The sequence below is a fragment of the Notamacropus eugenii genome, chromosome 3 (genome assembly GCF_028372415.1).
Source record: "Notamacropus eugenii isolate mMacEug1 chromosome 3, mMacEug1.pri_v2, whole genome shotgun sequence".
Classification (NCBI taxonomy): domain Eukaryota; kingdom Metazoa; phylum Chordata; class Mammalia; order Diprotodontia; family Macropodidae; genus Notamacropus; species Notamacropus eugenii.
This window is the reverse complement of record NC_092874.1, coordinates 161,335,399-161,361,712: the sequence shown is the minus strand read 5'-3', so window position 1 is coordinate 161,361,712 and position 26,314 is coordinate 161,335,399. Positions and strand designations below refer to the sequence as shown.

Below are 26,314 nucleotides of genomic sequence, written 5' to 3'. Positions count from 1 at the left end.
TCTTTTCCACACCAGTATTCTCTTGAATCTCCATTGGTTCCCCAATAGACTTCATCTACACAAGGAAAAAGGCAAAAAGCAAACCTATTGCTACCTAAAAGTTTATGGTAATATTTCAGGTTGATACAGTTTCTTTTATACAAATGGCCTCATTTCTTAAAGAAATATTTATTGAATTTCCACTCATTGTGGTAGGTAGTGAATTGACACACTGACTCTCCAACCGAAAATATCTGTAAGAACACATTAGTGAGCATAATAAAGTGGGTTCTCATTATATTTGATATTATTGTGCTGTAAGAAAAACTGAACATGAGGAATTCGAAGAAAAAAAGCAAAAGCTTGTATAAACAGATGAAGAGCAAGATGAGCAAAAACAATAATACAAAAAACACATTGACAATAGTAACACAAGCAAAATCACACTAAAAGAGAGATGAACTCAGACCAATTACTTTCAATGATCTTGGTCTCAGAGAACAACAAATGGACCATATTTTTCTTTTCTTGGTAGAAAGGGGTGGCATAAGTATAGAATTCTGCCTACATTGTTAGGCATGCTTGTTTTGTTGGTCGGTTTGACTTAATTATTTTTGTTGTTACAAGGGAGGGTTCAAGGATATGTGGGGGGATGACTGTGATAATATAAAACAAAAGTCTTCAGTATAACATATTTTTAAGTCAATATCTTTCAACATAGTGACAAATATTAAAATTAATAGCAAAAATGGCATGAGATAAAAATGGAATTATTTAATAGATCTGGAGAATAAGTAGAATATCACTAAAATAATAGTAAATAGGTCCCATTCTAGATTCACCTCTTTGCCTGATTTTGATAACTGATGCCTATTTAAAAGATGATGTAGAGTTTTATCTTCATACCTAATCTATTTTTGACTTCAGTTTTTGCAGTTTCCATGAGGTGCTGAATAAATAAATGATCTGGTGGGCTAGGCTTAATATCTGTACAACAAATTGAAGCTTCACATTGATTTTTCAATATTTATTCTACAGCTACCCTTAGAATAATCACTTGATTACTCCCAAATTAGACTAGTGGCAAAATAATTAGTTAAAGTGAAAGTTACCTTTAATTGTCATGCTCAGGCTTTTAAGTCACTCCTTTGAGAACAGGCAACACTTTAGTAAATTGAAATATTGAATATTTTCTAATTCAAATAGCCCAAATGATCCATTACCATTGCAGGCTTATTTTATTTTGCCATTTAGTAAGTAATGAGTTGGAATTCATTATTCCTATTTAATATTCAATATTCTAAGGAAATGAACTTAGAAAATTAAGACAGTATTTTTTTTTTCAAAATGTGGCATGGAACATCACGAGCCATGTCCCCAGCACCTAACACAGTTCCTTGATATAATAGGTATTTAATTCATATTAATATTGTTGAGCTATAAGTACTGAATGTGTGACTATGGATAAGCCATACATTTTTAATTTATTTTTGTTGTTGTTGAAATCTCCCTTAGGTAAGGCTATGTTATTATAAGTTGCAAAACTCACCAATTAATATTGGTAGAGAGAATTTCCACACCTACTGAATAATTTTTAAAAGGAGAAACAAATTGCTTGCAGCAAATATGCGTAATCATGCAAAAGAAACTTCCACCTTTGTCATGTCCCAAACACCATGTCTCATTCTGAACCTCTGTGTTCATCACCTCTGTCTGAGGAGGTGGGGATATTTCACTATTGGTTCTCTGGAATTGTGTTTTGCCCTTGTCTGTATCAGAATTCTTAAGATTTTCAGAGTGGTTTGTTTTTGCAATATTGTTGTTATTACATAAATTGTTCCTGTTCTGATCATTTCACTGCATCAGTTCATACAAGTCTCCCCATGTTTCACTAAAACTGTCCTTTTCATAATTTCTTATATCACAGTAGTTTTCAAGTAATTCACATATGATAATTTGTTCAACTATTCTTCAGTTGATAGACATCCTCTCTTTGTTTCAACAGTATTTATTTTCATTTCTGCTTTTCTAAACTATTTGTTTAATCTATAATGTGGTTGACACACTGGATGAGAATTCCTTGAAAAAGTAACTAGTAAAGACCTTTGAATGGTATGAACAGAAAGGACGTTTCTGTGGTTACATGCATCAAGTAGGAACTTACATGGTGAAATGTTTTCATGGATATCTTCATTTTTAATAGTACATTTGCACTAAAACCAGACATTAATACTGAAATATTTTCTAGCAAGATTCCATTTCAAAGTAAATCTTTAACATTATTTTTAGACATTAATGAGTCTCTTATGTATTCTCTGTGGTCTTCCATTTCATTTTTTTTCTTATTCAAAATAATTAAAACCTAGTCACTTATTTCTATAAAATACTGAAAATGTTTGATGATTCCACTAACCCATGACTGCAAAGTGACCAATATTTGAATTTGATAGAGTACTCCATTGGGTTAGAATTTGTGGTTACCACTCAACTTCAACAGAATGCCTGAAATGCATTCTCTTCTCTAAAACTTCCCAATTTCATTTTTCAAAAGTTCTGTATTTGACTTACTGAAGCTTATCTCATTAGCTTTACTTGATTAAAGTTTTGTTCCTTTATACCATCTAGGAACCTCTAAAGGGTTCCTGGATAGATTTCAGTGGATCCATCAAGTTGAATAGGACAAAATACATCTTTTTCCCATTAAATTCTAACTGAAATTTAGCATTTACTTCCATTTATATTATGCATTCAGAAACATTATGAGTAGTCCATAGCCTTCAACAGATTGCCCATGAGTCCATGACACAATAAGGTTAAGAACTCCTGCTTTGGATGGTATGTTCCAACACATCTCTGAAGGACTTAATGTCATCTGACATTCTAGATCACCATCAACCAACTTTCTTCTGTCTGTTTAACAAATGAAGGTACTTGACTTCTTAGTTTTATTTAATTGCCTAGTTTTCTGGAATGTAGTATGTCTGAACATGTGGCAAAACATGTGTGGGCCAATAAAAGACTTGGACTTATTTACAAAGTCCTATGTACACCTAACCATTGTATGCTCTTCAGCAGTGATCTCTTCATAGGAAATAAAACACTGAGATAGGAAAGTCAACCCTTGTTTGAACTAAGGAGTGATGAATGATTGGAGAAACTAAAGCACCATTATTTTTATGCAATTTAATGGATTTTGTGGTTTTCTTTCCAGGGTCATCTATTTCAGTTGGAATCACACAGGTTTGAGCGTGGAAGAGGCAGATGTCCATTTGATCCCAATTCTTCCTTCACCTCTACTTTAATTGGTAATTATCTCTGTCCCAATCTTCAGTATACTGTCATCCTGTCTTTGGAAACTGCTTTTGCCAATTCCTTAAAATGTTGCCAGTATTTTTTGTAACTTTTACCCTGTCAAACTTACATCCAAGAATATTGCTAGCATTCATAATAGATTTCAGCCAGTGTTAATGAAATCAGGATCAGATGTTACATTGCTTGTATCACTCTGAAAACGTAATTGACTGGCACCTAATAGCAGATATTCTAGTAATTTCTTTACTATAACATATTTATTGAAGTGCATGATTTTTCATTTTTTTGGTAAATCAGTTTTCCATGTGAGAAAGAAAAACTTTTTTTTATTTTGATTACTTCCTAAAATATTTGCTAAAAATAATTGTTCACTTTTGCTATATCCATTTCCTTATGTTTTTACTACTTTTTGGTGGATCACTTAAAATGTTAATTCTGCAGTTTCTTACTTTATCCCTTGACTTACATATATACTATGAAAAATTAAAACATAGTCATTGTAGTTTCTGTTATTTTCCTCTGAGACCTGTGATTTCCTAAATGTAAGGAACTCTTGGCAAGAAAAAATTCTCTCCCAAAGCAGATCAGCATCTGTTTTACAACTGATAATGTTAGAGAATTGCCTAGGGGCAGTGAGAGTTGAAGTGACTACCTATAGATCACATTGTTCAATATGTATGAGAAACTGGAACAGACCCTAAGTCTTCCCAACTTCAAGTACAGCTAGTTATTAACTACACCTTGTTCTTTCTCTCTGAATATTTTAATTCTATTTTATTATTTTCTCCCTAGAGAGGGAAATCTAAGACTGCACCTGGGATAATCAAGTCACAGAATACCTAACTTGTAAAGGACCCCAAAAATCATCAGTCTAAACAGCATATGAATTGAAATCTCCTTTACAATGTTCTCAAATGTAGTTCTGTCCCTGACTTTCCTCCTTCAAAAATATTATAGCATACAATGATTTTTTTCTCTAACTTCATTATCATTTGGAATTGTAATGGCATATTTGTCAAAATATCCCAGTACTGTGATGATAAGTAGAACTGGATGAATTCACAGCTGAAAACTGAAGGTACACCTTTACACCTAACTCATCAGAGGTATTAAGTGAAATGAATTCATGCTAGTCTTAAGTTTTTTCCTTTGCCTCAGGTAAGTGGTTCTGAGTAAACAAGAATATGTTATTGACTTGGCAGGATTGAGAATTTTCATTTTAAATATGTGAGTGTGAGTATGTAATAAGGAAAGAATTATAAAACCAAGATGATTTAACAACATAGCTAGAATTATGTAAAATTCCACATGGTTTTCCAATCAATAAAAATTTGTTGTCTTTTTGTCACTTTAGGGATGGAATTTCTTAAATAAAAAATTTTAATAGTAATATGGCTTACGCTATAGTTATACCCTTACCACATAGAATCGTTGTAATAACATAAGACTTGAAGTCAGAAAAAAATGGTTTTAGATTTTGTCTTTACCACTCATTAGCATTATGATATTGCATAAAATACTCTACCTTTCTGAAATTCAGCTTCTCCTTCTGTAAATTAGAGATAATGATAATTATACCCTTTACCTCAGGGTTGTGAACAGAAGGCACAATAAATCTTCACATATTCAAAAAAATATGAGCTATCAAAAGTAAGCTCTGAAAAGAGATTTTCAGTCAAGGACAGAGTTAGAGCCTCAGAAAGAAATTTTAGAAAGACTGTGGAGTAGAGATCAGAGTCAGTAACCCCACTGAACTCTTTCAGTAATCCCCTCTAAACAACTTTAAATTAATCCCTCAAATCAAATTTTGGAGTGGCAGAGGCAACATAAGTTCAGAGTGAGACTTTTCTCTGGCCTAAGAAAAGTTAAAAGTTCCATAGGAAAGGTCTGTGAGACTTGGGTGGAAATCTACCTGGAGGCAACTCATGTGGCAGCAGTAATAGCAAGGGGCTTTGGAGGTGGCATTGATAACAGTGGCAGCAGTAGCAGCTTCCAGAGATGTCAGCTCAGAGGTGGTAAGGGAGTCACACAACAGATCAGAAAGAGATTGCAATGGACCCTTTTCTGGCACTGGCTATAACTGGCACTGATTGACAATCCTATTGCCCATATGCAGTTCCAGGTCTCAGTTCCCAATCAGAAGAGTAATTGTGATAGGTCACAAGGGAGTCATCAAGGCATGTGACTGCAAGGGAGCAGGGGCTTTTCTTGGGAAAGATCAGAGAGTCCAGACCAGGAGACTAGTGACCATACCTCTAACTGTATCCTACACTTTGGAAACACTGAAAACTTGCAGACCCCCAGAAGTAGCTCAGCAAGCAGCAGCACAAAAAAAGTCCTGGAAAGTAGATCGAGAGATCATTTCAGAACTATTGGACTGATTAAAAATCATGATAAAAAAAGCCAAACAAACTCCAGTCTTCATATTTCAAGAAACTGTCAAGGAAAACCGCCCCAATATCTCAGATTCAGAGGGGAAATTAGAAATTGAAAGACTCTACTGATCACCTCCTGAGAGAGATCACAGTGAAAACTACTAGGAATATTATAGTCAAATTCTAGGACTACCAGGTCAAGGAGAAAATACTACAAGCAACCACAAAGAAATAATTCAACTATTGTGGAGCTGCACTCAGGATAACTCAAGATTTAGCAGCTTCCATTGTAAAGGAGCAGAGGGCTGACTATATGGTATTCTTTTTAAATGCCACAAAATTTATGTGTGTGTGTGTGTGTGTGTGTGTATATGCAATGGCAATCAAATGGGGATCTTTTACTGTTTTTGTTTTACTAAAAATGCCTCTGACTGAATAATGTGATTGGGGAAGATCTCTCCCACCCATTGATTGCCTTGCCTATTGTGGGGAGCTTGATTAGGGGAGCTGTTTTGTAGGAGGGCCCCAAGTGCCTTCTGTTTTTTCTGTTGAGGCACTGGGTCAGAGGTTTATATCCTCTGGCCATAAAAAGTTCATAAATACTCTGCGGGTTAGATTTTATTTTGGGGCTTACTGACGGGAAGTGTTTCTTTGGCCAGAGGGACTCTGGAAAAGTTAAGGAGCCCCTCCTCCCCTAAAACTCAGACAGTGATGCTTCCTTCTCTGGTAACTGTGTATGTATGTGATGGTCAGACGTGTGTATGTATGTGATGGTCAGGCAGTTTGGAAGCACTGTCTGTTGATTTATTTTTGATTTCTCTGAAATTTTGATTTTGATTTTCTCTGATACCTGTGCTTGATTAAGGTGATTGTTAACTCCTTGAAAGTTGCTTTCCTTTTATGAATGCAGATCTAAGAACCTGCTGTAGTAGGTCCCCTGTGTATGTTGGGGTGCTTACTGAAACAGAATACCATATATATCCAACATAATATTTAAGTATAGGGTATGTAGACATCCTTATATCTATATTGCTTTTTGTCTTTTTTAATGCTCTTTGGTTATGTATAGCTCTGTGACTGTGGACTCATCAATAATTTTTCTACGTATAAAACTTTGAAGACTTTCATACGTATTTATTTAAATAAATGCATGACCATTCTAATTTAATAATTAACAATTTGAATTTAATCTGTAATTTAATATGTAGTAATTTAAATAATATTATAGGAAGAAAGTTGCACATTGCATCAGTCTGCATGATTAAATCATAACAAGAGAAACTAGAAGATGGGAGACCTTTTTTGTTTGTTTTTAGCATTGCTTCTTAACAAGACAGAAATCTCTTCTTTCTTTTTAAACTACACTACCAGTTGCCACTTAGCATCCCCTATAGTCTGAAACTTAAAAGCTGAACATTAAAAGAGGGGGGGATATTACAAGAAGGAACAATTTCAACTGTGTTTCCATCGTACTTCCAAATAGAATTACATTATATTGAAATGTAAAGTGCTTAGTGTCTGGGTGGCTTTTCTTTTTGCTCAGAATAAAAATCAAATTGTGAGAGCTCTCCAAGTCAAACACAAAAGTTATAGAATAATCTCTCCAAAGAAAAGAAATAAAAATATAATTCTTCACATTTATCCATTCCCTTTCATCCCAGAGTACTTTCAAGAGATCATTCACTCTGTTGAAATGCAGCAGCCACTGGAGAGGAAACATGATAACCAGTGTGAGCCAGGAGCCCTTTTAAAGAGAGGATGTGAAGAATAATTCACCCAATTGAAAAAGCAGCAGGAATGTGGGCAGGAAAAGTGTAGCTACCTGAGTTGGAATTTGGCAAGCACAGGGAAGCTAACCCCAGCAGTGAAAGAATGCCCTGTATTATACTTTATGACCATATATTCCCTGCTGATGTGTAACAGTAGAACTGGAACTGAATGATGTCGATGATGCTTTATACATATTTAGTACTGTAATGTATAATGGATTTTGGTATCCTCTGTCGCATTGGATCATCTCAACAACCTTGTAAGATAGCAAGGATAAGTCATGTGATCTTCATCTTGTAGATGAAGACAAAACAGTTTCCTACACTTAGTTAATAAAGAAGTAAATCTATCACCATCATCTCTTTGTTGACTGTAGATGTCACACCCAAGTTTTTACTTTTTAATAACAAGTCTGGTTCTGTAGAGTTTAAATTTTAGATGTGTCTAGTCTAGGTCTTAAGGTAACTGTTTTCAGATCGTTGAAGAACTGCCATGAGGAAGATGCATTAAACTTGGTCTACTCAGTAGGAAATGGAAGTCACAGACAGGAACCTTAGGTTTAATGAAAAGAACAACTTCGAAGTAGAGCTATCCCAAAATGTAATGAGCTGCCTGAGGAGGCACTAGGGCACCCCCCTCACTGTTTTTCAAACACAGGAGCAATTGTAGGGGATAAAGAAGACTGCTTTTTTTTATTATGGGTTAGAACATACAACTTTTTTAGCTTCCTTACAACTTGGAGAGACTATGATTCTGTGCTTGTGTTTTACAGAGTATCCCAAAAGTCTTGATGCAGTTTTAAGCCTTCAGAAGTATAAATGCTGCAAGTGTACACAAAATTTTGGAAAACTTTATTTATATTTTCTTTATACTTACTTAGTTTTGGGAATTTTGAGAAGCAATTCAATTTTTTTTCTATCTTTCTTAATGCTAGGATTACAGCTGCCATCCTTTCATTCACTGAGCAAAAGCTGAAGTAAGGTTTTTACAGAGTTAAAAAATTGACTAGAACAATGTATAGCCAAAGACGGTAGTTAAGTTGAATTTTAATTAAACATTAACTTAAGGTATTTTTATGGAATTAACCTTTCGGATGTATTTTTATAGTTCTGTAGCATTTTTACTTCTGAAATTATTAAAGCTTAAAACTGCACAAAGACTTTTGGGACAATCTATATTGATTAAAGATTAAGCTCCATGATGTAGATTCTCTAGTAGTTATGCGAGTATTCAATTATATAAGCATTTGAATTAAAAGTCAAATTAGCATTGCACATGTAAGTTAATAAAATTGTGATATAATTTCTGGTTAAATATATTTGCAAAATTGGTTTCAATTGAGTCTTTAAAATATGAAGTGAAAGTGGGGCAAAGAAATGAATAAAACATGTACTCAGTATCGAATGAAAGTCAAGTACCATGACTGTGCACCTTAGTATTTCCACACTATTTCATAGCATCTGGGATTCCATCAGGTACCAACCAACACAAATTCCAATGTCCTCATGCTTTAGTAGATAGCTTTAATAAGGTGTTGTGGCCAAAAATTTCTTTGCTTAGTTGACAAACTTTTGGTAATGAATCTCTCCAAGTTCAGCTTGACTGGCCTTCAAATGACAGATACATATAGTTGGCCTCAACGTCCATATTTAAAGCTTTTACAACCTCTAGGACCTGCCAAATCTTACAGTTTCTGGCATATTCTTTTGGAACAAAAGTCACCTCTTCACCACAGTAGAGAAATACCACAGTACTTTTATAGAGTCACAAAAATATATTCATTACAGCTATAACTTAAGTGAAATATATAATGTGAATAACGATACGTTTTTATTTTTCTGAAAAATTTTTAAATAATAAATTGAATGATAGTTTCAAATATCGTGTGTGTGTGTGTGTGTGTGTATACATATATATATTGTGAAGGCAATATGAGTTTATTTTAGCCTGGAAGGAAGCATGGCATAATAGATTGAGAGCCAGCCTATGAACCCTTGTTTCAAGTTCAACTTAAACTTACTTTAAACTCATAATAGAACAGTAACCCTCTTTATGGCATTCCCTGTAATAGATCTAGTATCCTGTCTTTGAAAAACAGTGAAAGGGTAAAACCCAGTGCTTCCTCATGCAGCTGATTACATTTTGGAATAGATCTAGTTAGGAAGTCATTTCTTTCATTAAAGATTTCTTAATTTCTTTAATAAAATGGATCTGTAACCCTGGGCAAATTGCTTTAACCTCTCAGAGATTTAGGCAGCTCTCTAAAATTGCTTGACAGAGAAGGAATTGACCTGTTTTGAGAGAGTAAATTTCCATCTGTTGGTATGAAATCACAGTTCATATCTTTACCTTATCTTTGATACCAAAAAGTCTTGTTACTTTAGAGTTTGTAACAAGTAAATCCCTTCCACTTCCTTTTATAAGGAAAAACTATATATAATGAATACCACATTTTGATTCTGAATAACCTCTACCCTTTTGCCAGGTGATAATTCCCAAACCTGTATGTCTATCTTCAACCCCTTTCCCCATCTCTGCACCCATATTTCCAAATGTGTCCTAGACATTGGGAACCAGCATTGCATAGTATATAGAGTGCTGGACATGAAGTCAGGAAGACTTGGGTTGAAGCTCCATTTGCTAGCTCAGTGACCATAGTGACCACTTATCCTCTATGAAACTCAATCTTCTCATATGTAAAATAGAGCTAAGAATATCCATAGGTCCTAACTCATGAAATAATCTAGAGAATCAATAAGATAACATAGGTAAAGTGCTTTGTCAGCTTTAAAGTGCTAGCTAAGTGTTTCCGTGGAATCACTGGCTTTATTATCATCAGTGTCTGCATATCCTCTCTATGGCTCAAGCTTCCTGTGGGACTGCATTCTGCATCGTCACAAACCAATAATGAGAAAAAGCTTCTATTAACCACCTGCAGGTGATGTTATATTCCCTTCACTATGCATATGATATTTAAATCTGTCATTCAATTTGTACAAAATCTGTTAAGTACATTGTACGTATAAGGACCTGTACAAATCACTGAGGAATTTTCAACGATGAGAAACTACCCAGTCCTTGTCTATTATATGTAAACACATAAGGGAGAGCATGGCAGAAGCAAAGAATATATCCAGACACAAAGCTATAGAAAAAGTTCTAAGATAAGCATCTCATAGAAAACTCCTTTATTAATAGTTATAGTATGTCAAATATCAGTATAAATAATACAAGGGAGTTGTTGACTGCTTTAGCAGTATTTAAGAATATAGCGGCCAGATTTGAGAATTTTATGTGGAATATTTTGCATTTTTTTTCTGGGAAGTATCTTCCCTCTAACAAAGAAGGTTAGTATTTTATCTCAAACTCAGTCTTAATGTTTGGTCCATAGGATTCTAAAGTTAAATGACTTGCCCAGAGTTACACAGCCACTATGTGAAGGAGGCAAAACTGGAATCCACCTTTTCCTACGTGTGAAACCAGTTCTCTAGCCTCTATATCATGTTGCCACCCCTAAAAAATATGTATTTTAGGTTTTATCTTTTAAGTTTGTATATATATGTACATAGACATACACACGTATATATATATATATACATATATATATATATATCACATCTCATCTGACTTTTCACAATTGTATGAAGAAAGTAGCATCATTATACCCATTTTAAAGATGAGACAGTTGAAGTTAAGAGAAGTTAAGTGATTTGTCAGTGGTCACATAGGCAGTAAGCATCACAGGTAGGATGTGAACTTACATCTTTCTGACTTGTAGGCCAGTGCTCAACATGTACCATGCTGCTTAGGTATCTCTATATCCATACCACTGCAAAAGTCATATCTCTTCATCATGCAGATATAATCCTGAGCTATTGAAATCTATGTAAGCCAGATCATATTGGCAGATTCTACTCATCTAGAAAGTCTTTGAATAGCTTAGTGCATTATAGACTGCACCTGTTGGCCAAAGATTAGCCTAATAAAGTATGGAGAGCTTTATCACCATTAACTTGGTCATTAGGCCATGAATGCTTTTGCTATGGAAAAGAAAACAACAATATCAAAAAATTTAAAATGTCTCTCAAACCTATGGTGATGTCACCAGCCATAAGTATTACAAATCAAAAACTTTGATACTTTTAACTAATTGTTAATAAAAATTAATTTGTACAAAATAAAATACAAGTTGTATTTATCATTATTGATATTTATCATTATTGATATTCTTTTTACAAAAGGTGTCAGGAGACATAAAAGTTGAAACTAAATGGAAAAAAAAGAGGTGAAAAGTTTCCTTGGACAAGCTAATAAACATGTTGTCAGATTTAGTATTCTTGTGCTCCCAAAGACAAGAGACATCATTTCTTTCTGGGATTAAATCAGAAGAAGTTTTGTAGTTTTGATGATTAGTGTCAGATCGCCATGAAATGATTGCTGTGTATATATATGAATACATGTTGTAGGAGATGACCATCAGATTGAGAAGCAGCAAGAGTAAATACTAAAATGAATACCAAATTAAAATAAAGGAACAAAATAATAAAATGCCAAATGTAATTTCTATTCCAACAAAACCTGCTGAATTTGAAAAATGGAAAATAGATATAGGTAAAGAAATTGACTATGAAGGCAGCTGCTCAGAAATTGGCTCTTCCAAAAAAAATTCTTTGTCTCCTTGTCAAATAGAGAGACATGGAAGCCAAGGGCAACACTACTGTAGAATACAAATTTATGCAAATATGTAAAATGTTAATGGTAGGATGTTACCAGTTGTATTATTGCCTCATAAAGTATCAAAAAGTAGTGAAGGTGTGATCAATCCTGCAGAAAACTTGAGAAAACATGAGAATCAGCTAAACCAAATCATTTCAAGGTATTATAATAACAGACTTCAAGGAGGATAACATATAAATGAAAGATGGACTAGAATTGATCATATTTTTGTAGTTACCTTTATCTTTTATAACAATGAAAAATAAGCATATTTAGATTCTATTACCTCAGCATCCAATGTGCTAAATCAGGAAGTGATGGCATTTAAGAAAGAATATGAAATTGGAAAATATTACTGGACCTGAGCAAGTGCCTATAGACAAAATCTTTACTGAAGGAAATGAAATTTTAAAGGCATAGAGAACGTATTCCCATGATATTGATGAGAGCAAACTGTTCAAAAGAATAGGAAGAAATCATGAACAGTTTTCTCATAGGTAACCAAGAAATCAATCAGCAAATACCTACTACCTACCTTTTCATATTTGTAAAATCTTCAAATGCAAAATTTATGTATGCAAAATCTATATATGTTGATAGCATCTCTATTGAAAATATGAGAAGGGACCTGAAAGACCTTAGCATAGAAAATTGATTTAATCAGTGCTAAACCAATATTACTCCAAGTTACAAACCATATAGGAAAGTTCAAGTGAACTAAGGATATATATTATGCCAGGTTCAATGTATAGTGAGTTCAACTGTACTGTGTTGCTCTTTCCCTCCCGGCTTGATTTACTTTTTTTTTTCTTTTTCTCATTAAAGGGGCCTTTCCCTGATTTCTTCCTAGAGAGGCTTTCACTGAATGGCCTTACCTCACTCTAAGCAAGTACCTGAATAAGCCAAGGTCTCCCATTGCATCCTGGGCCTCCTCCAGTCATCCTGATGAGTATCTGGTCCCTGGATCCAGATGGCTCAGGAGGGGAAAGTGAGGCTGATGATCTTGCACAGCCCTCCCTCACTCAAAACAAAGTCAAGTGTAAGCCATGTCATTATTTCTCTGATGTCATGGTCTTCTTCAAAAACGAAGGAGGAACACAGACACAGACAGACCATAGATCAGGCACACATAATCCTTACCAAAATTTGGAATAGAGATATATTTAAATTTGCACATCTGATATTTCCTTTGAACTGCTGAAATTCTTCTTTGCTCCTAGAGCACAGTACCTTCTTTAAAGCTGGCACACCATGCTAGGTAGTCCTGTGACAGTGTTTCCCTTGTCTCACAGTTGATTCCAAAGTTTTTCATGGAAACTTTGAGAGTGCCCATTTGTCACTTCTTTTTACCTCCATCTGAGCATATGCCTTGTGTGAGTTCCACATATTAATGCTAGAGTGCTTGCTGTTGGAGAACTTCTCTGTTTTCTTGTTGTTAATTGTTAGGCCAAAATTAGCACAGGCAGCAATGGATCAATTCATACTCTAGCTTCTGAGCCTCAGAGGCTGTGCTGAGTGTCCGTTGGGTGTGTAACGCATAAACTACTCTGTGTGTGTGTGTCTTTATGTATGTGTGTATGTGTGTGCATCTGTGTATGTATGTACATACTGGAGTTGATTAACATGTTAATGCTGGAAATAGATTATAAACTGGATGACCAACTGAATAGGAGAAGAGTAAGCCAGATTGTATTTGAGAAAATTGTACAAAATCCTAAACGTTTCCAAACACTCAAAGGAAAAAGACTTATCCTTTTAAAATCACTTTTCTCTTAGGGAAAGTACGTGGTTGTGACTCAAGGATTATCATAATTTCCAAAGAATCATAAGTGTAGGTGACCAGAAGCACAAAAAAATAAGAGATGCATGAGGGTTTTAAAAAAACTCACATAAAAGAATTCTTCAAGGAAATGTGATCCATTCAGGTAGCAGAAGTAAGGGTTACACGCTACAAACTATATTCATACTTAAAAGCTAAAGCATCTAGAGAAAACTTTCTGGTATACTGAATCAATACAAAATGGATGATTTGTGGTAGAGAATGTGCAAGAATTTCAAAGGATGAAATGACTTGGATAGACTGCGATATGAAGTAATGAATGTAGTACATGCACAGAACCTCCATCAAAATTTTAACCTCTGTAGCAAGGTATCACATTAATATCAATATGCTTAAGTACAATTTGCTTATGGCTTTGTTGTTTTTCTGACTCATAGTCCAAGAAAAAAGTGTTTGATTTGCTGGCTCATATTAGATTTTATAATTTGAAGAAATTTTGTTTTACATCCCTCAGAATTGTTCAATAGCAGGCCTGAAAGTATTTTGTAAACTTTAAAATGTTATTTAAATGTGACATTATTCTTATTAAGAGAAACTACCTTTGCCCTATCAAATAAGAATGTTTTTGTTTTTTAATATTACTTTTGTCATTCTCTTGCCTGGATAAGATTTTGACTTATGTTGGGAAAGAGTCACAAATGTTTTGCAAAAAGGATATGTTCTTTTAGAGTTTTCTCACAGCAAAAGTGCCCCATTTTTTTCTGATTTATTTCCAGTTGTAATTTAACTGTTACCATTCACCAGGTGCCCGTAGTGTGTCAACATGCATTATGTCATTCTTTTGAAGGAAGTGAAAATATTCTCGTGTACATTTTGATATTTTGTACATAAATTGCCAACTCTTTTTTGATGTTTCATGATGTTTTTTTCACTGTGATTTTCTCCACCTTTGCTAAAAACATCCTCATTTTTAGAGAAGATTTTATAATGTTGACACACATTTTCACAAGGGGTAAATTCACAGGCTTTAAAGCTGAAAGGGCCATATGGACAGTTGATATTTCTTTACAGAAGTCTAGAAAAGTTGAGAAATCATACAGGTAGTGAACCTTAGGATTTAAATTCAGATTTTCTCCCCCTAAATCCAGTGTTCTTAAATTTCTGACTGATCTTTCATATTCAAATGGTGGAAACTCTGATGAACCACATCAGCTCTTTCTTTGACACACATTATCACAGATTAGGAGTATTTAGAGGAATATGTTTAGAATTTAAGTGAGGTAGTCAGTAACTTCCCAAACCCTCTGAAAAATCATTATTTCTGCATTCACTGGTATAGGGAACTCCAGTGTGAGGAAATTCCCTCTCCCAGTGCAGGTGCAAAGTTAGACATTTAGAGGGTCACCAAGACATTAAGAAGGGAAGTGATGTGAAGTGACTTGACTTAGTCACAAAGCCACCGTGTGTCAGATGAGACTCCTCAGGGTAGCCTGAAGTTGAAACTGGTTTTCTATCCACACTGCCTCTAGCCTTCTAAATCAGATACACACACTCTCTCTCTCTCTCTCTCTCTCTCTCTCTCTCTCTCTCTCTCTCTCTCTCTGTTTAAAACACTTTATATCCTCTGCAGCTAACATATAACTTTTCCCCCAATTGTCAGCGTGGACCTCCATGGCATTAGAAGTGTAAATATTTTGGTCTGTGTGTGTATTTATTTTAATTTGAATCACCACAAACTTTTAAGGGATCTTTGATTTAAAGACTGAATTCCTGAGTTCCTCAGAAGATAGATGCACTACTCAATGAGTTCTGTTTCTTTTTGGCATTTTGCAGAATTCTTGTAATCTACAGGCTCTCTGGAGTTTCTGGCCCAGGCCCTTGACCCACAGGGAGTTATTTAAAGTTTTGACTTACAGTTTTCTCAAAGCTCCTTAAAAGTGGTATAGTCTTTAATCTCTCATAGACTTTTACTCCCCTAAGAACCCGGTGTTGACCATGACAGTTGGAGTGCCTGTTATGAACCACAAAGAAAACCATATGAGATTGGACAGTGCCAGTGAGTGCAAGATGGCAAGATTTACAAATACGTCTTTCTTTTTTCATACCTCAGAAACCATCTTCCTCGTGCCTATGTCAACCACTAGTCATCTGCCAAAAGAGAAAAACCACATGCTCTCCCACTATTCCTTACCAAAAATTACAACTAGAGTGAAAGTGTGAACTGGGATGTTGGAATCAATGTTGTTGATTCATCTCCACTCCTCAAATTTATTTCTTTTTCTTTGTAACATAATTTGTGTAATAGATGTTCATCACAGTAGTCTATTAAAAGACAAGCATTTTAAAACAATAATACAGTTCCAACTATAAAGGACACAAGTCTACTCTGACTCATCCTTTAGCCTGCATCTTCTTTTATTCCAAGATGTGAAAGTATTTGCTGTTTTTCAAAATTTCTAGGATTTAAAACAGAAGCATTTATAGCATAGTTAAAAAATACTTGAGTGAAACTCAGGAAGATAAGATGTCAGTGAAAAACTACTGTATATTTTCCTCCCAGGGAAATTAAAAGCTACATAATCAACCTGGAGGAAAAGAGTTTGATTAGAAGTTATACATTCCATTACCAGGCTGATAAGTTCTATGAACTGTCAAAGAATTTTTAATGTATGTGTTAAGATATAGATTCCATTTTAAAAGCAACTATTTAGAAAATACTTTTTAAATTTGTTTATATTATTGACTGAAAAGAAAATTTTATTCCAGATCTCAAAATGGTATATTAATATATTTTGGTTTTTAAAAAACTTACCATTTTGGAAACATCTCATATTGGAGCCATGACTATATAATTATTATCCATTAAATAACCAAAATCAATTACTAGTTAATACTAAATTTAGAGCAGTTTATCAAGATGAACATTGAAGAATCTGAATTGTATTTTATTTATCTATAAAAAATAAAATAATCACAAATGGTGGAATATTTTCCCTTGATCTACACATCTGGAAAATTCCACAGTTTGACCTAAGGACATATTTTCTTTCTTATAAAGTAAATTTTATAAAACATAAATCAAGTATAATGCTATAGATTGTACAAAAGAGGTAGTTAAGCATGGTGGACAGAGATGGATAGGCAACTAGTCTCAAAGTCAGTAAGAATTTGTTTCAAGTCGTACCTTTGACACATGCTGGCTGTATGAGCCTCAGATCATACTTAACTTCTCAGTGCTCTAGGTACATCTCTAAGACTAAATTTCAAAGAAGGCCCCAACCTCCATTGACAGAAGAAATTCCTAATCTGGAAGTTTTATACGAGAAACTACAGGTCTAAGTCCTATCCTAGTATCTATCCTATATAAGATTTCAAATTTTGTAATTTTAATTCTACAATTCTATGAAATTACATAACTATCTTCCATATTTATTCAAATAATCTATCACAGGGTATTTGGGCTGAGAATTGATTGCAGTTTTCTCATCTATAGATCTTGTTTATTTTTTTCCAGATTTTTAAAAAAACTCCCTTTTTCCTAGTTGTTTCTTCTTCCATCATGTACTTGTACATTTGATTTTTTTCATCAAAATTAAGGCTTTTAATTTCTGTCATTACTAAATTCTTCCTTATTAGATTTATCCACCATTCTAGTCTGAGATACTGATTCCTTTATCTATCATGTTATTATAGGCCCCAACCTTATGTCTTTTAGAAATAAGAGGCACTCCAGCAGTGTCTTTGTCTAAGTCATTGATAAGAATGCCGACAGTTAAGTCCCAGCACAGATTCCCTAGGGATTTCCAGAGAAGACTTGTCTTATGATTGACATGAGTACAGAGCTTCAAAGTTTGAAAAGCATTTTACCCCCCAGGAACTCCATGTTGGTGTCAGTCTATAAATAACTGCTCCTATGGTTCCACCATTCAACTATCTTCACACCCACCTAATAGTGCTATTACCTACCCAATTTATGTTATTCAGGATATGTGATCATATCTCTTTATGGACAATTTTGTGATAAATTGTTCAGTCTAATTGAAAATATGATCTTTTCAATTTTCTGACTAGTCTTTAAAAATTGAAATGTACAAATCAATTTTGGACATAATTTATGTGTAATCATAGGCAGGTTACTTCATTTTATTGTCGTCATTCCTCTATGAAAGCATATGATATACCAAAATATACTGTACTATTAACTTTCTATATGTATCAATATTCTGTGTATCCACAAAGTTAAAGATGAAAAGTTGATTTTTAATGTTAGATTTACTCAAGATAACAACCATTTTCAACTCAGAACGTTCAAAGAAACATTCAGGTATCTGGCATTGTGTTGCTAACATAGTTGAATGACCAAGTTATTGACCTTTCCTAGAGAGATCTAAGATAACAACAACTCAGATAATGGACTTGCCAGATGTGATATTCTTAATGTGAATCAAGGAAAAACTTGAGGCTGAATGCTTTGAGATTGACTCTGGAGGTCAAGTTGAACTGATAAATAAAGGTAATACATGATGAAGGCAACACTTACAAATTCCTTGTTAGAGAAAGCTAAGAAACTGCATCCTGATGTAGAAATTAAATGGGAAGAACACATTTAGAACAATTAGCACCTTTACAATACCAGTCTTATTATATACTTTCTGGATGGTAAAGTAGGCATTGAACTTTTGTGGATGAGAACTTATCCTACTTCTTTTTTCCCATTTTAAAAACTTCTAAATTTAAACCTTAAGGGAAATGAGTACTTCCATAAACTCACTAGAATAGAGGGTTATATACTTTTTTAAAGAAGTGTTTAATCTATTCAACGTTTCTTTAAAATCTGCCCTGTAAATCCTTCTGGCCTTCTCTTTTATTCTGCGCATTTACAACCCAGTTTCACTGAATTAACAAGGCACCTTTGAGAGAGATACAGGATAAATCGTGTGTCATGCAAATCAAACTACCAGTACTTTGACCATCACCTCTCTTCAGACCCTGATGAACATAGCTCAAGACAGTGAACACGAGACTTAGAAAGAACAGTGACCTTTAAACACTAGACATGGTTCCTGCCTAGCCCCCAAATCCAGTATTGAGGTAGAAGTTATTATGGAGAAAAAACTCACCTTCATCACAGTGAGCAGCAACTGCTAACCAACTGCCACCAACAGGTACGTAGGCACAGGGACCAGGAGAGTGGCAGGACTCCCCAAATCATCAGCCTAATCCTCACAGCCATCTTCTAGGGAATCAGCTCTTGTGTTGACAGGACCAGCAACCCCTATCTGACTGACAGCCAACTGCCATACGTGAGGCAAGTAAGCCCACCTAATTTTAACAGCAAGGTATCCTGACAGAGAAACAATAGACAACATATACCAGGCAAATCAAACCACCATCACTACCTTGATCATTATTTCCTCACATGCTCTGATGAAGATGACCCATGACCCTGAATACAAGAGGCTTAAGCATAGAAATGCTTCTAGCCCCAGTGCCTCTGCCATCATTCTGGGAGGCAGCACTTAGGGAGATGCAGCCTGGCAAGAGCTCCTACAAGTGTTACAGCCTTGTAATAGCTATAAATGTAAATAATAGCTAATAAAAACTCAAAAAGAAAAGTGCTTCCCACCAAAGTCCTTGGCACTATCAAGTAAGTCCAACTCAGAAAATGATGTGATTTTTATCAGTGGAAATAACGTTAAAAAAGAAGCATTTACAAATTCTTTGCTTCTGCACTCTAAGGACCATGGAATTTTTCCATCTGACTTGCAGCTAAAATCTTCCATATGTGTTGTTTCCCCCACTAGAATGTGAAATCCTTGAGAAGGAAGACTGTCTTGCCTTTCTATTTGAATATTTGTGTCAGCACTTAGCATGGTGCTTCACACATAGGAAGCCCTTACTAAAGACTTCATTTGTTAATTCAAAAAGTATGTTCCAGAGGTCCTATTTTCTTTTCTAAAAAATTGACAGCCCTATCCCTACCTTTCCTCTCCTTCTCTGCTCTGTTCTCCATTCCATGAAATAGAAAAAAAAAAAAGAAGAAAAAAAAATCTTCGTAATACATATGTAGAATCACACAAACACTTAAATTAGCCGTGTCCAAAAAAGTGTATATTTCTCTATCAGGACATGGATAGCCTCTTTCACACTTCATCATCAATTCTTTGAAACTGTGATAGTTACAGTCATCATGGTTATTAAGATTTTCAAAGTTATTTGTCCTTACAATGTTGGGGGTATTATATAAACTGTTCTCTTGGTTCTGCTGCTCACTTTTCTCTGCATTAGTTCCTGTAAGTCTTCAAAATTTTCTCTGAATTATCCCTTACATCATTTTTGTGGCCAATAATATTCCATTATGTTCATATATTATCATTTGCTTAGCCATCCCTCAGTTCATAGGCACTCCCTTACAATCCAGTTCTTTGTCACTACAAAATAAACTGCTATAAAAATTTTTGTACACATAATTCCTGTCCCTCTTTCTTTCATCTCTTTGTGGTACAGGCTTATCAGTGGTTTCTTTGGGTCAAAGGGTCTGTACAATTCAGTGAATTTGGGGGCATAGTTTGAAATTTCTTGCAAGAATGGCTATATAAATTCACAACTCTACCAACAATGTGTTGATATATCTGTTTTCTAGCTTATACTTTTTAAATTTTCCTATCATATTTCTGATGGGCTGGCCATGTTGTTTGCATGCAAAATGTACACTTGCCAAAAAGACTATTTTATGAAGAACTCAGATGGGGCAGGCTATCACATGGTGGCCAGAAGAAACGACACAAGGACACTCTCAAAGTCTCTCTCAAGAACTTTGGATTTGACTGTGCAACATGCAACACACTGGCACAGGACTGCTCAACATGGTGTACCCACATCAGAAAGGGTGCTGTGCTCTTTGAGCAAAGCAGAATTGAGACAGCACAAAGTAAATGCAGGATGCACAAATTTGGTATATCTACCCCAAATATTCACACCGACTATCTGTGCCCAACCTGTGGTAGAGCATTCTGAGCTCCTATTGGTCAGATCAGCCACAGTCAGACACACTTAAATTTCACTTTATCATGGTGATGTCCTCTTCAAAGATGAAGGACAACAACCAGATTAGATCATATTACATATATTATTTTTAGAATTGAAAGAAGCCGTGAGATATCAACTAGTTTAAAAACATTAATTTCAGTTTGAAAACTGAGATCCAGAGTTCCAGTAATGTACTTAAGATCATAATGCAACTTAAGTAGTAGAGGGAGAATTCAACTCCCATTTGATTTTTCCTGCTGAACAAACATTTATTCTTACTATCACTGAGTCCTTAATGACTGTAAATATCACCCAAGTGACATTTGACCATCAAAGGGTCCCATGGTAAGTTTCCTCTTATCAACAATAAAACAACTCTAGGTTACATAAAACTGCTATCAAAAATAAACCATTGCTAAGGTCATCAAAAATAAAGCATATTGCAAGGATCAGGTTGGTTACTTATATAACTAAGAATGAATTTATTTGTTGCATATATTTTAAAAATAAGTTTATCACCCCCCCCTCAAAATAGCTTCATCCTTAAATCCTGGAACCACATTTGAGTGTTTTATTCCCCCCCCCCAAAAAAAACAATATCCTTTGGAATATGACTAATCTGCTTGAGAGATTTTTGCATTTAGTACAGTACCAAAAATATGTTTTATAATTTTTCTAATGGTGAAACCTCTAGGCCTCTCTGTCAATAGACAATTTTTATAAAGAAAAATTTACAAACAAAAATTACGTGTATATACTTTTGTATCTAATTAGTATCTCCTGATTAAAGGTTTATGAACTTGAATCAGTATAATAAATTAGAGTATATTCACCCTCACTTAAATACTATTAAGAAACACTGCTTAAGGATCTTTCTTCTAATTGGTCTCGTTTTGATTAATTCTTTAGATTCTACTGGTTTGTTCTCTCTCTGTCTCTCTATCTCTCTGTCTCTGTCTCTGTCTCTGTCTCTCTCTGTCTCTCTCTCTCTCTCTCTGCCTCTCTCTCTCTGTCTCTCTCTCTGTCTCTCTCTGTCTCTCTCTCTCTCTCTCTCTCTGCCTCTCTCTCTCTGTCTCTGTCTCGGTCTCTCTCTCTCTCTCTCTCTCTCTCTCTCTCTCTCTCTCTCTCTCTCTCTCTCTCTCTCTCCCTGTCTCTCTCTCTCTCTCTCTCTCTCTCTCTCTCTCTCTCTCTCTCTCTCTCTCTCTCTCTCTCTCCCTGTCTCCCTCTCTCTCTCTCTCTCTCTCTCTCCTGTCTCTCTATCTCTCTGTCTCTCTGTCTCTCTCTGTCTCTCTCTCTCTCCCTCTCTCTCTCTCTCTCTCTCTCTCTCTCTCTCTCTCTCTCTCTCTCTCTCTCTCTCCCTGTCTCTCTCTCTCTCTCTCTCTCTCTCTCTCCCTGTCTCTCTCTCTGTCTCTCTCTCTCTCTCTCTCTCTCTCTCTCTCTCTCTCTCTCTCTCTCTCTCCTCTCTCTCTCTCTCTCTCTCTCTCTCTCTCTCTCTCTCTCTCTCTCTCTCCTGTCTCTCCCTGTCTCTCTCTGTCTCTCTCTGTCTTTCATGCCCTTCCCCTTTGGGCTAACATTATTCTAAATCTGGATTGTCCATTATATCAACTTTTTGGCCCTCATAATATGATGTGAAAGGAGAATTTTTCCCTTCTGGTAGAAAGCTAAATTTTTGAAAGAAGCACATTTGGTACAGTTTAAACGGCAAATGGGGTTTTAACACCTGTACAGATACTTTGATGTAAAATACATATTCTGGGTTATATGAATTGTTCATAAACCCTTTTGTTTTGTGATGTACAGAAGAAAAAAGAAATGAAATATTGGTCTGAGGATCAGAATGTTTTTCCATTTGTTCTAACAGCTTACTGCAATTGGATTTGTATTTGATATCATAGGGGTGCCATCTAGTGGTTTAGAAAGAACATTTTAGTTTAAAAGGCATATTTTCTGTACTTGAGAATTTTGTTCAGTCAACAACCTATATAATCCATTGCTAGATTACATTTTAAGTGTTATTTACAAATGAAAGCCATTGTATTTCTATGATGTTAAATATACAAAACATATATTTTAATACTTAAAAAGTACATTAGATCTAACTTTTTTTATTGAGTTCTAAAAGACAAAATTTGCAAGATGACCAAAATTAAAGCAAGTAATATCAGCCAACAACCTTGAAAATATAAACTTGTTCCAGAATTTTGAAATACCTAAAATTTAAACCTCTCCAGAACCCAACTTTCCAATCTTAATTTTACCCATCTCCACATATTCTGGCCTCCTCTCCTGGTTCTCCACTTCCTGGCTTCCTTGGCTTCCTTCAAAGCTCAACTAAAATCTTACTTTCTACAAGAAGCTTTTCCCAACCCACTTAATCCTAATGCCTTCCTTCTTTTAATTATTTTCTATTTATCCTATGACGATTTGTTTATAATCATTTGTTTTCTTGTTGTTTCCCCCATTAAATTATGAGCTACTGGAGATCAGGGACTATCTTTTGCCTGTTTCTACCCACAGCACTTAGCACAGTGCCTAGCAAATAGTAGACCCTTAATAATTGGTTATTGACTGATTGAATGACTTCCTCTCATACAATTCCTGTCTCTAATCCTTTTTACTGACTGTCCCCCATGCTTAGAATGTTTTTTGCTCTTCTCTTATACCTCTTGGATTCCTTGATTTAGTTTCCTTCAAGATTTAGCTCAACTTGGGGTGGAGCCATGATGGCAGAGTAGAATCAGGGACCCACTAGAGCTCTTGCCTCATATCCCTAAAAAAACCTGTAAATAATGACTCTAAAAGATTCTAGAGCAGCAGAAGCCATAAAATGACAGACTGAAGCAAATTTCCAGCCAAAATAATCTGGAAAGTGGACGGGAAAGGTCTGTCATATTGGCCTAGGAGCAGAATGTGGGCCATGCCAGCATGGACAGAGCTGGAGCAGGCCTTAGAGGACTGAATTTCTGACAGATGCTGTGGTTTTCAGACTCTCAACCCACAAACACCAGACTGCTTCAAAGGTCAGTGGCAAGAGTCTTTTACCTGGCTGAGAGGGGAGCCTGGTCTGGTCTCAGTCACAGCCACAGCCCCAGACCCAGGGAAGCTGCAGCCACTGATGAAGTAGAGGCTGAGTCTGGAGCCCCTCACATAACAAAGAGCTCAGAAGTCAAGTAACTGACTGGGAAAATGAGCAAACAGGAGAAAAAGAAACAGTCTGTAGATTCTTACTTCTGAGATGTATTTTCTTATATCACTGGTGACAAGGAAGATCAAAACATACAACCAGAAGACAGCAAAGCTAAAACTTCTGCATCCAAAGCCTCCAAGAAAAATATAAATTGGTCTCAGGCCATGGAAGACCTCAAAAAGGATTTTGAAAATCAGGTAAGAGAAGTAGAGGAAAAATTGGGAAGAGAAATAGAGTGGTGCAAGACATTCATGAAAAAAGAATTAACAGCTTGATAAAGGAACCACAAAAAAATGCTGAAGAAAATAACACCTTTAAAACTAAACTAATTCAAATGGCAAAAAAGGTCCAAAAAGTCAATGAAGAGAAGAATGCCTTAAAAATCAAAACAGGCCAGATGAAGAAAATAATTCTTTGAAAATTAGAATGGAGCAAATGGAAGCTAATGACTTTATGAGAAATCAAGAAATTATAAAGCAAAATCAAAAGAATGAAAAAATAGAAAACAATGTGAAGTATTTCACTGGAAAAACAACTGATCTAGAAAATGGATCAAATATAGATAATTTGAAAATTATTGGACTACCTGAAAACCATGATCAAAGAAAGAGTCTACACTTCATCTTTCAAGAAATTATCAAGGAGAATTGCCCTGATATTCTAGAACCAGAGGGTAAAATACAAATGGAAAGAATTCACTGATCACCTCATGAAAGAGATCCAAAAAGGAAAACTCCTGGGAATATCATAGCCAAATTCCAGAGTTCCCAGGTCAAGGAGAAAATATTACAAGCAACCAGAAAGAAATGATTCAAATATTGTGGAAATACAATCAGGATAACACAAGATTTAGCATCTTTTTACACTAAGGGATTTGAATGCTTGGAATATGATATTCCAGAGGTCAAAGGCAATGGAATTAAAACCAAGAATCACCTATCGAGCAAACCTAAGTATAATACTTCAGGGGAAAAATGGAACTTCAGTGAAATAGAGGACTTCCAAGCATTCTTGTTGAAAAGACCACACTGAATAGAAAATTTGAGTTTCAAATGCAAGAATTAAGAGAAGCATGAAAATGTAAATAGGAAAGAGAAACCATAAGGGACTTATTAAAATTGAACTGCTTTTCTAACATGGAAAAATGATATTTGTAACTCATGAGACTTTTCTCAGTATTAGAATAGTTTGAGGGAATATGTGTATATATATATATATATATATATATATATGTATACACACACATATATATACATATACACAAATATATGTGTATGTATAGACACATATACACATATATATGTCTATGTATAGACACATATACACATATATATGTCTATGTATAGATACATAGACATATATGTATATACAGATACAGACATATATGTATATGTGTGTCTGTGTCTGTGCATGCTTAAATATATCTGTGTGCATGTGTGTGTGTGTGTATATATGTGTATGTATATATAGAGAGAGAGACAGAGACAGAGAGATACAGAGAGACAGAGGATACAGGGTAAGATGAATATGAAGGGATAACATCTAAAAAAGAAAATTAAGTGTTGAGAGGAATGTATTTGGAGAAAGAGAAAGGGAGAGGTGGAATATAGTAAATCGTCTCACATAAATGAGGCAAGAAAGAGCTTTTACAATGGAGGAAGAAGGGGAAGGTAGGAGGGAATAAGTGAGCTTTTCTTTCATTGGATTTGGCTTCAGGAAATAATAACATCCACACTCAATTGGGTGTTGAACTTGTCTTACCCTACAAGAAAGCAGAGAGGAAGGGGATAAGAGAGGGGGAATAATAGAAGGGATGGCAGATTGGGGTAAGGGATAATTGGAAGCAAACACTTCAGTAGAGGGACAGGTCAAAGGAGAGAACAGAATAAATGGAGGATGGGACAGGATAGAGGGAAATATAGTTAGTCTTTCAGAACATGACTCCTATAGAAGTGTTTTGCATGACTATACATCTGTAACCTATATCAAATTGCTTTTCTTCTCAATGAGGGTGAGTGGGGAGGCGATAAAGGAGAGAATATGAAACTCAACGCTTTAAAAGTGAATGTTAAAATTGTTTTTACAGGCAACTAGAAATAAGATATATAGGCAATGTGATATAGAAATCTATCTTGCCCTATAGGAAAACAGAAGGGAAGGGGATAG

The 26,314-nt window shown here is 35.1% G+C and overlaps 1 protein-coding gene across 3 annotated transcripts in view; it reads left to right on the top strand.

Annotated features, from left to right (window-relative positions):
• The window catches only part of SEMA3E (semaphorin 3E), a 344,413-nt gene that overhangs the window by 255,073 nt on the left and 63,026 nt on the right, over positions 1–26,314 (top strand). For all 3 annotated transcript variants that reach the window (XR_011976936.1, XM_072653225.1, XM_072653226.1), the window contains exon 5: positions 3,191–3,284. Coding sequence is in view for 2 of the 3 variants with exons in the window: in XM_072653225.1 (XP_072509326.1) it covers positions 3,191–3,284 (94 nt within the window). In the remaining variant the exon portion in view is untranslated. The remainder of the gene's footprint in view (positions 1–3,190; positions 3,285–26,314) is intronic.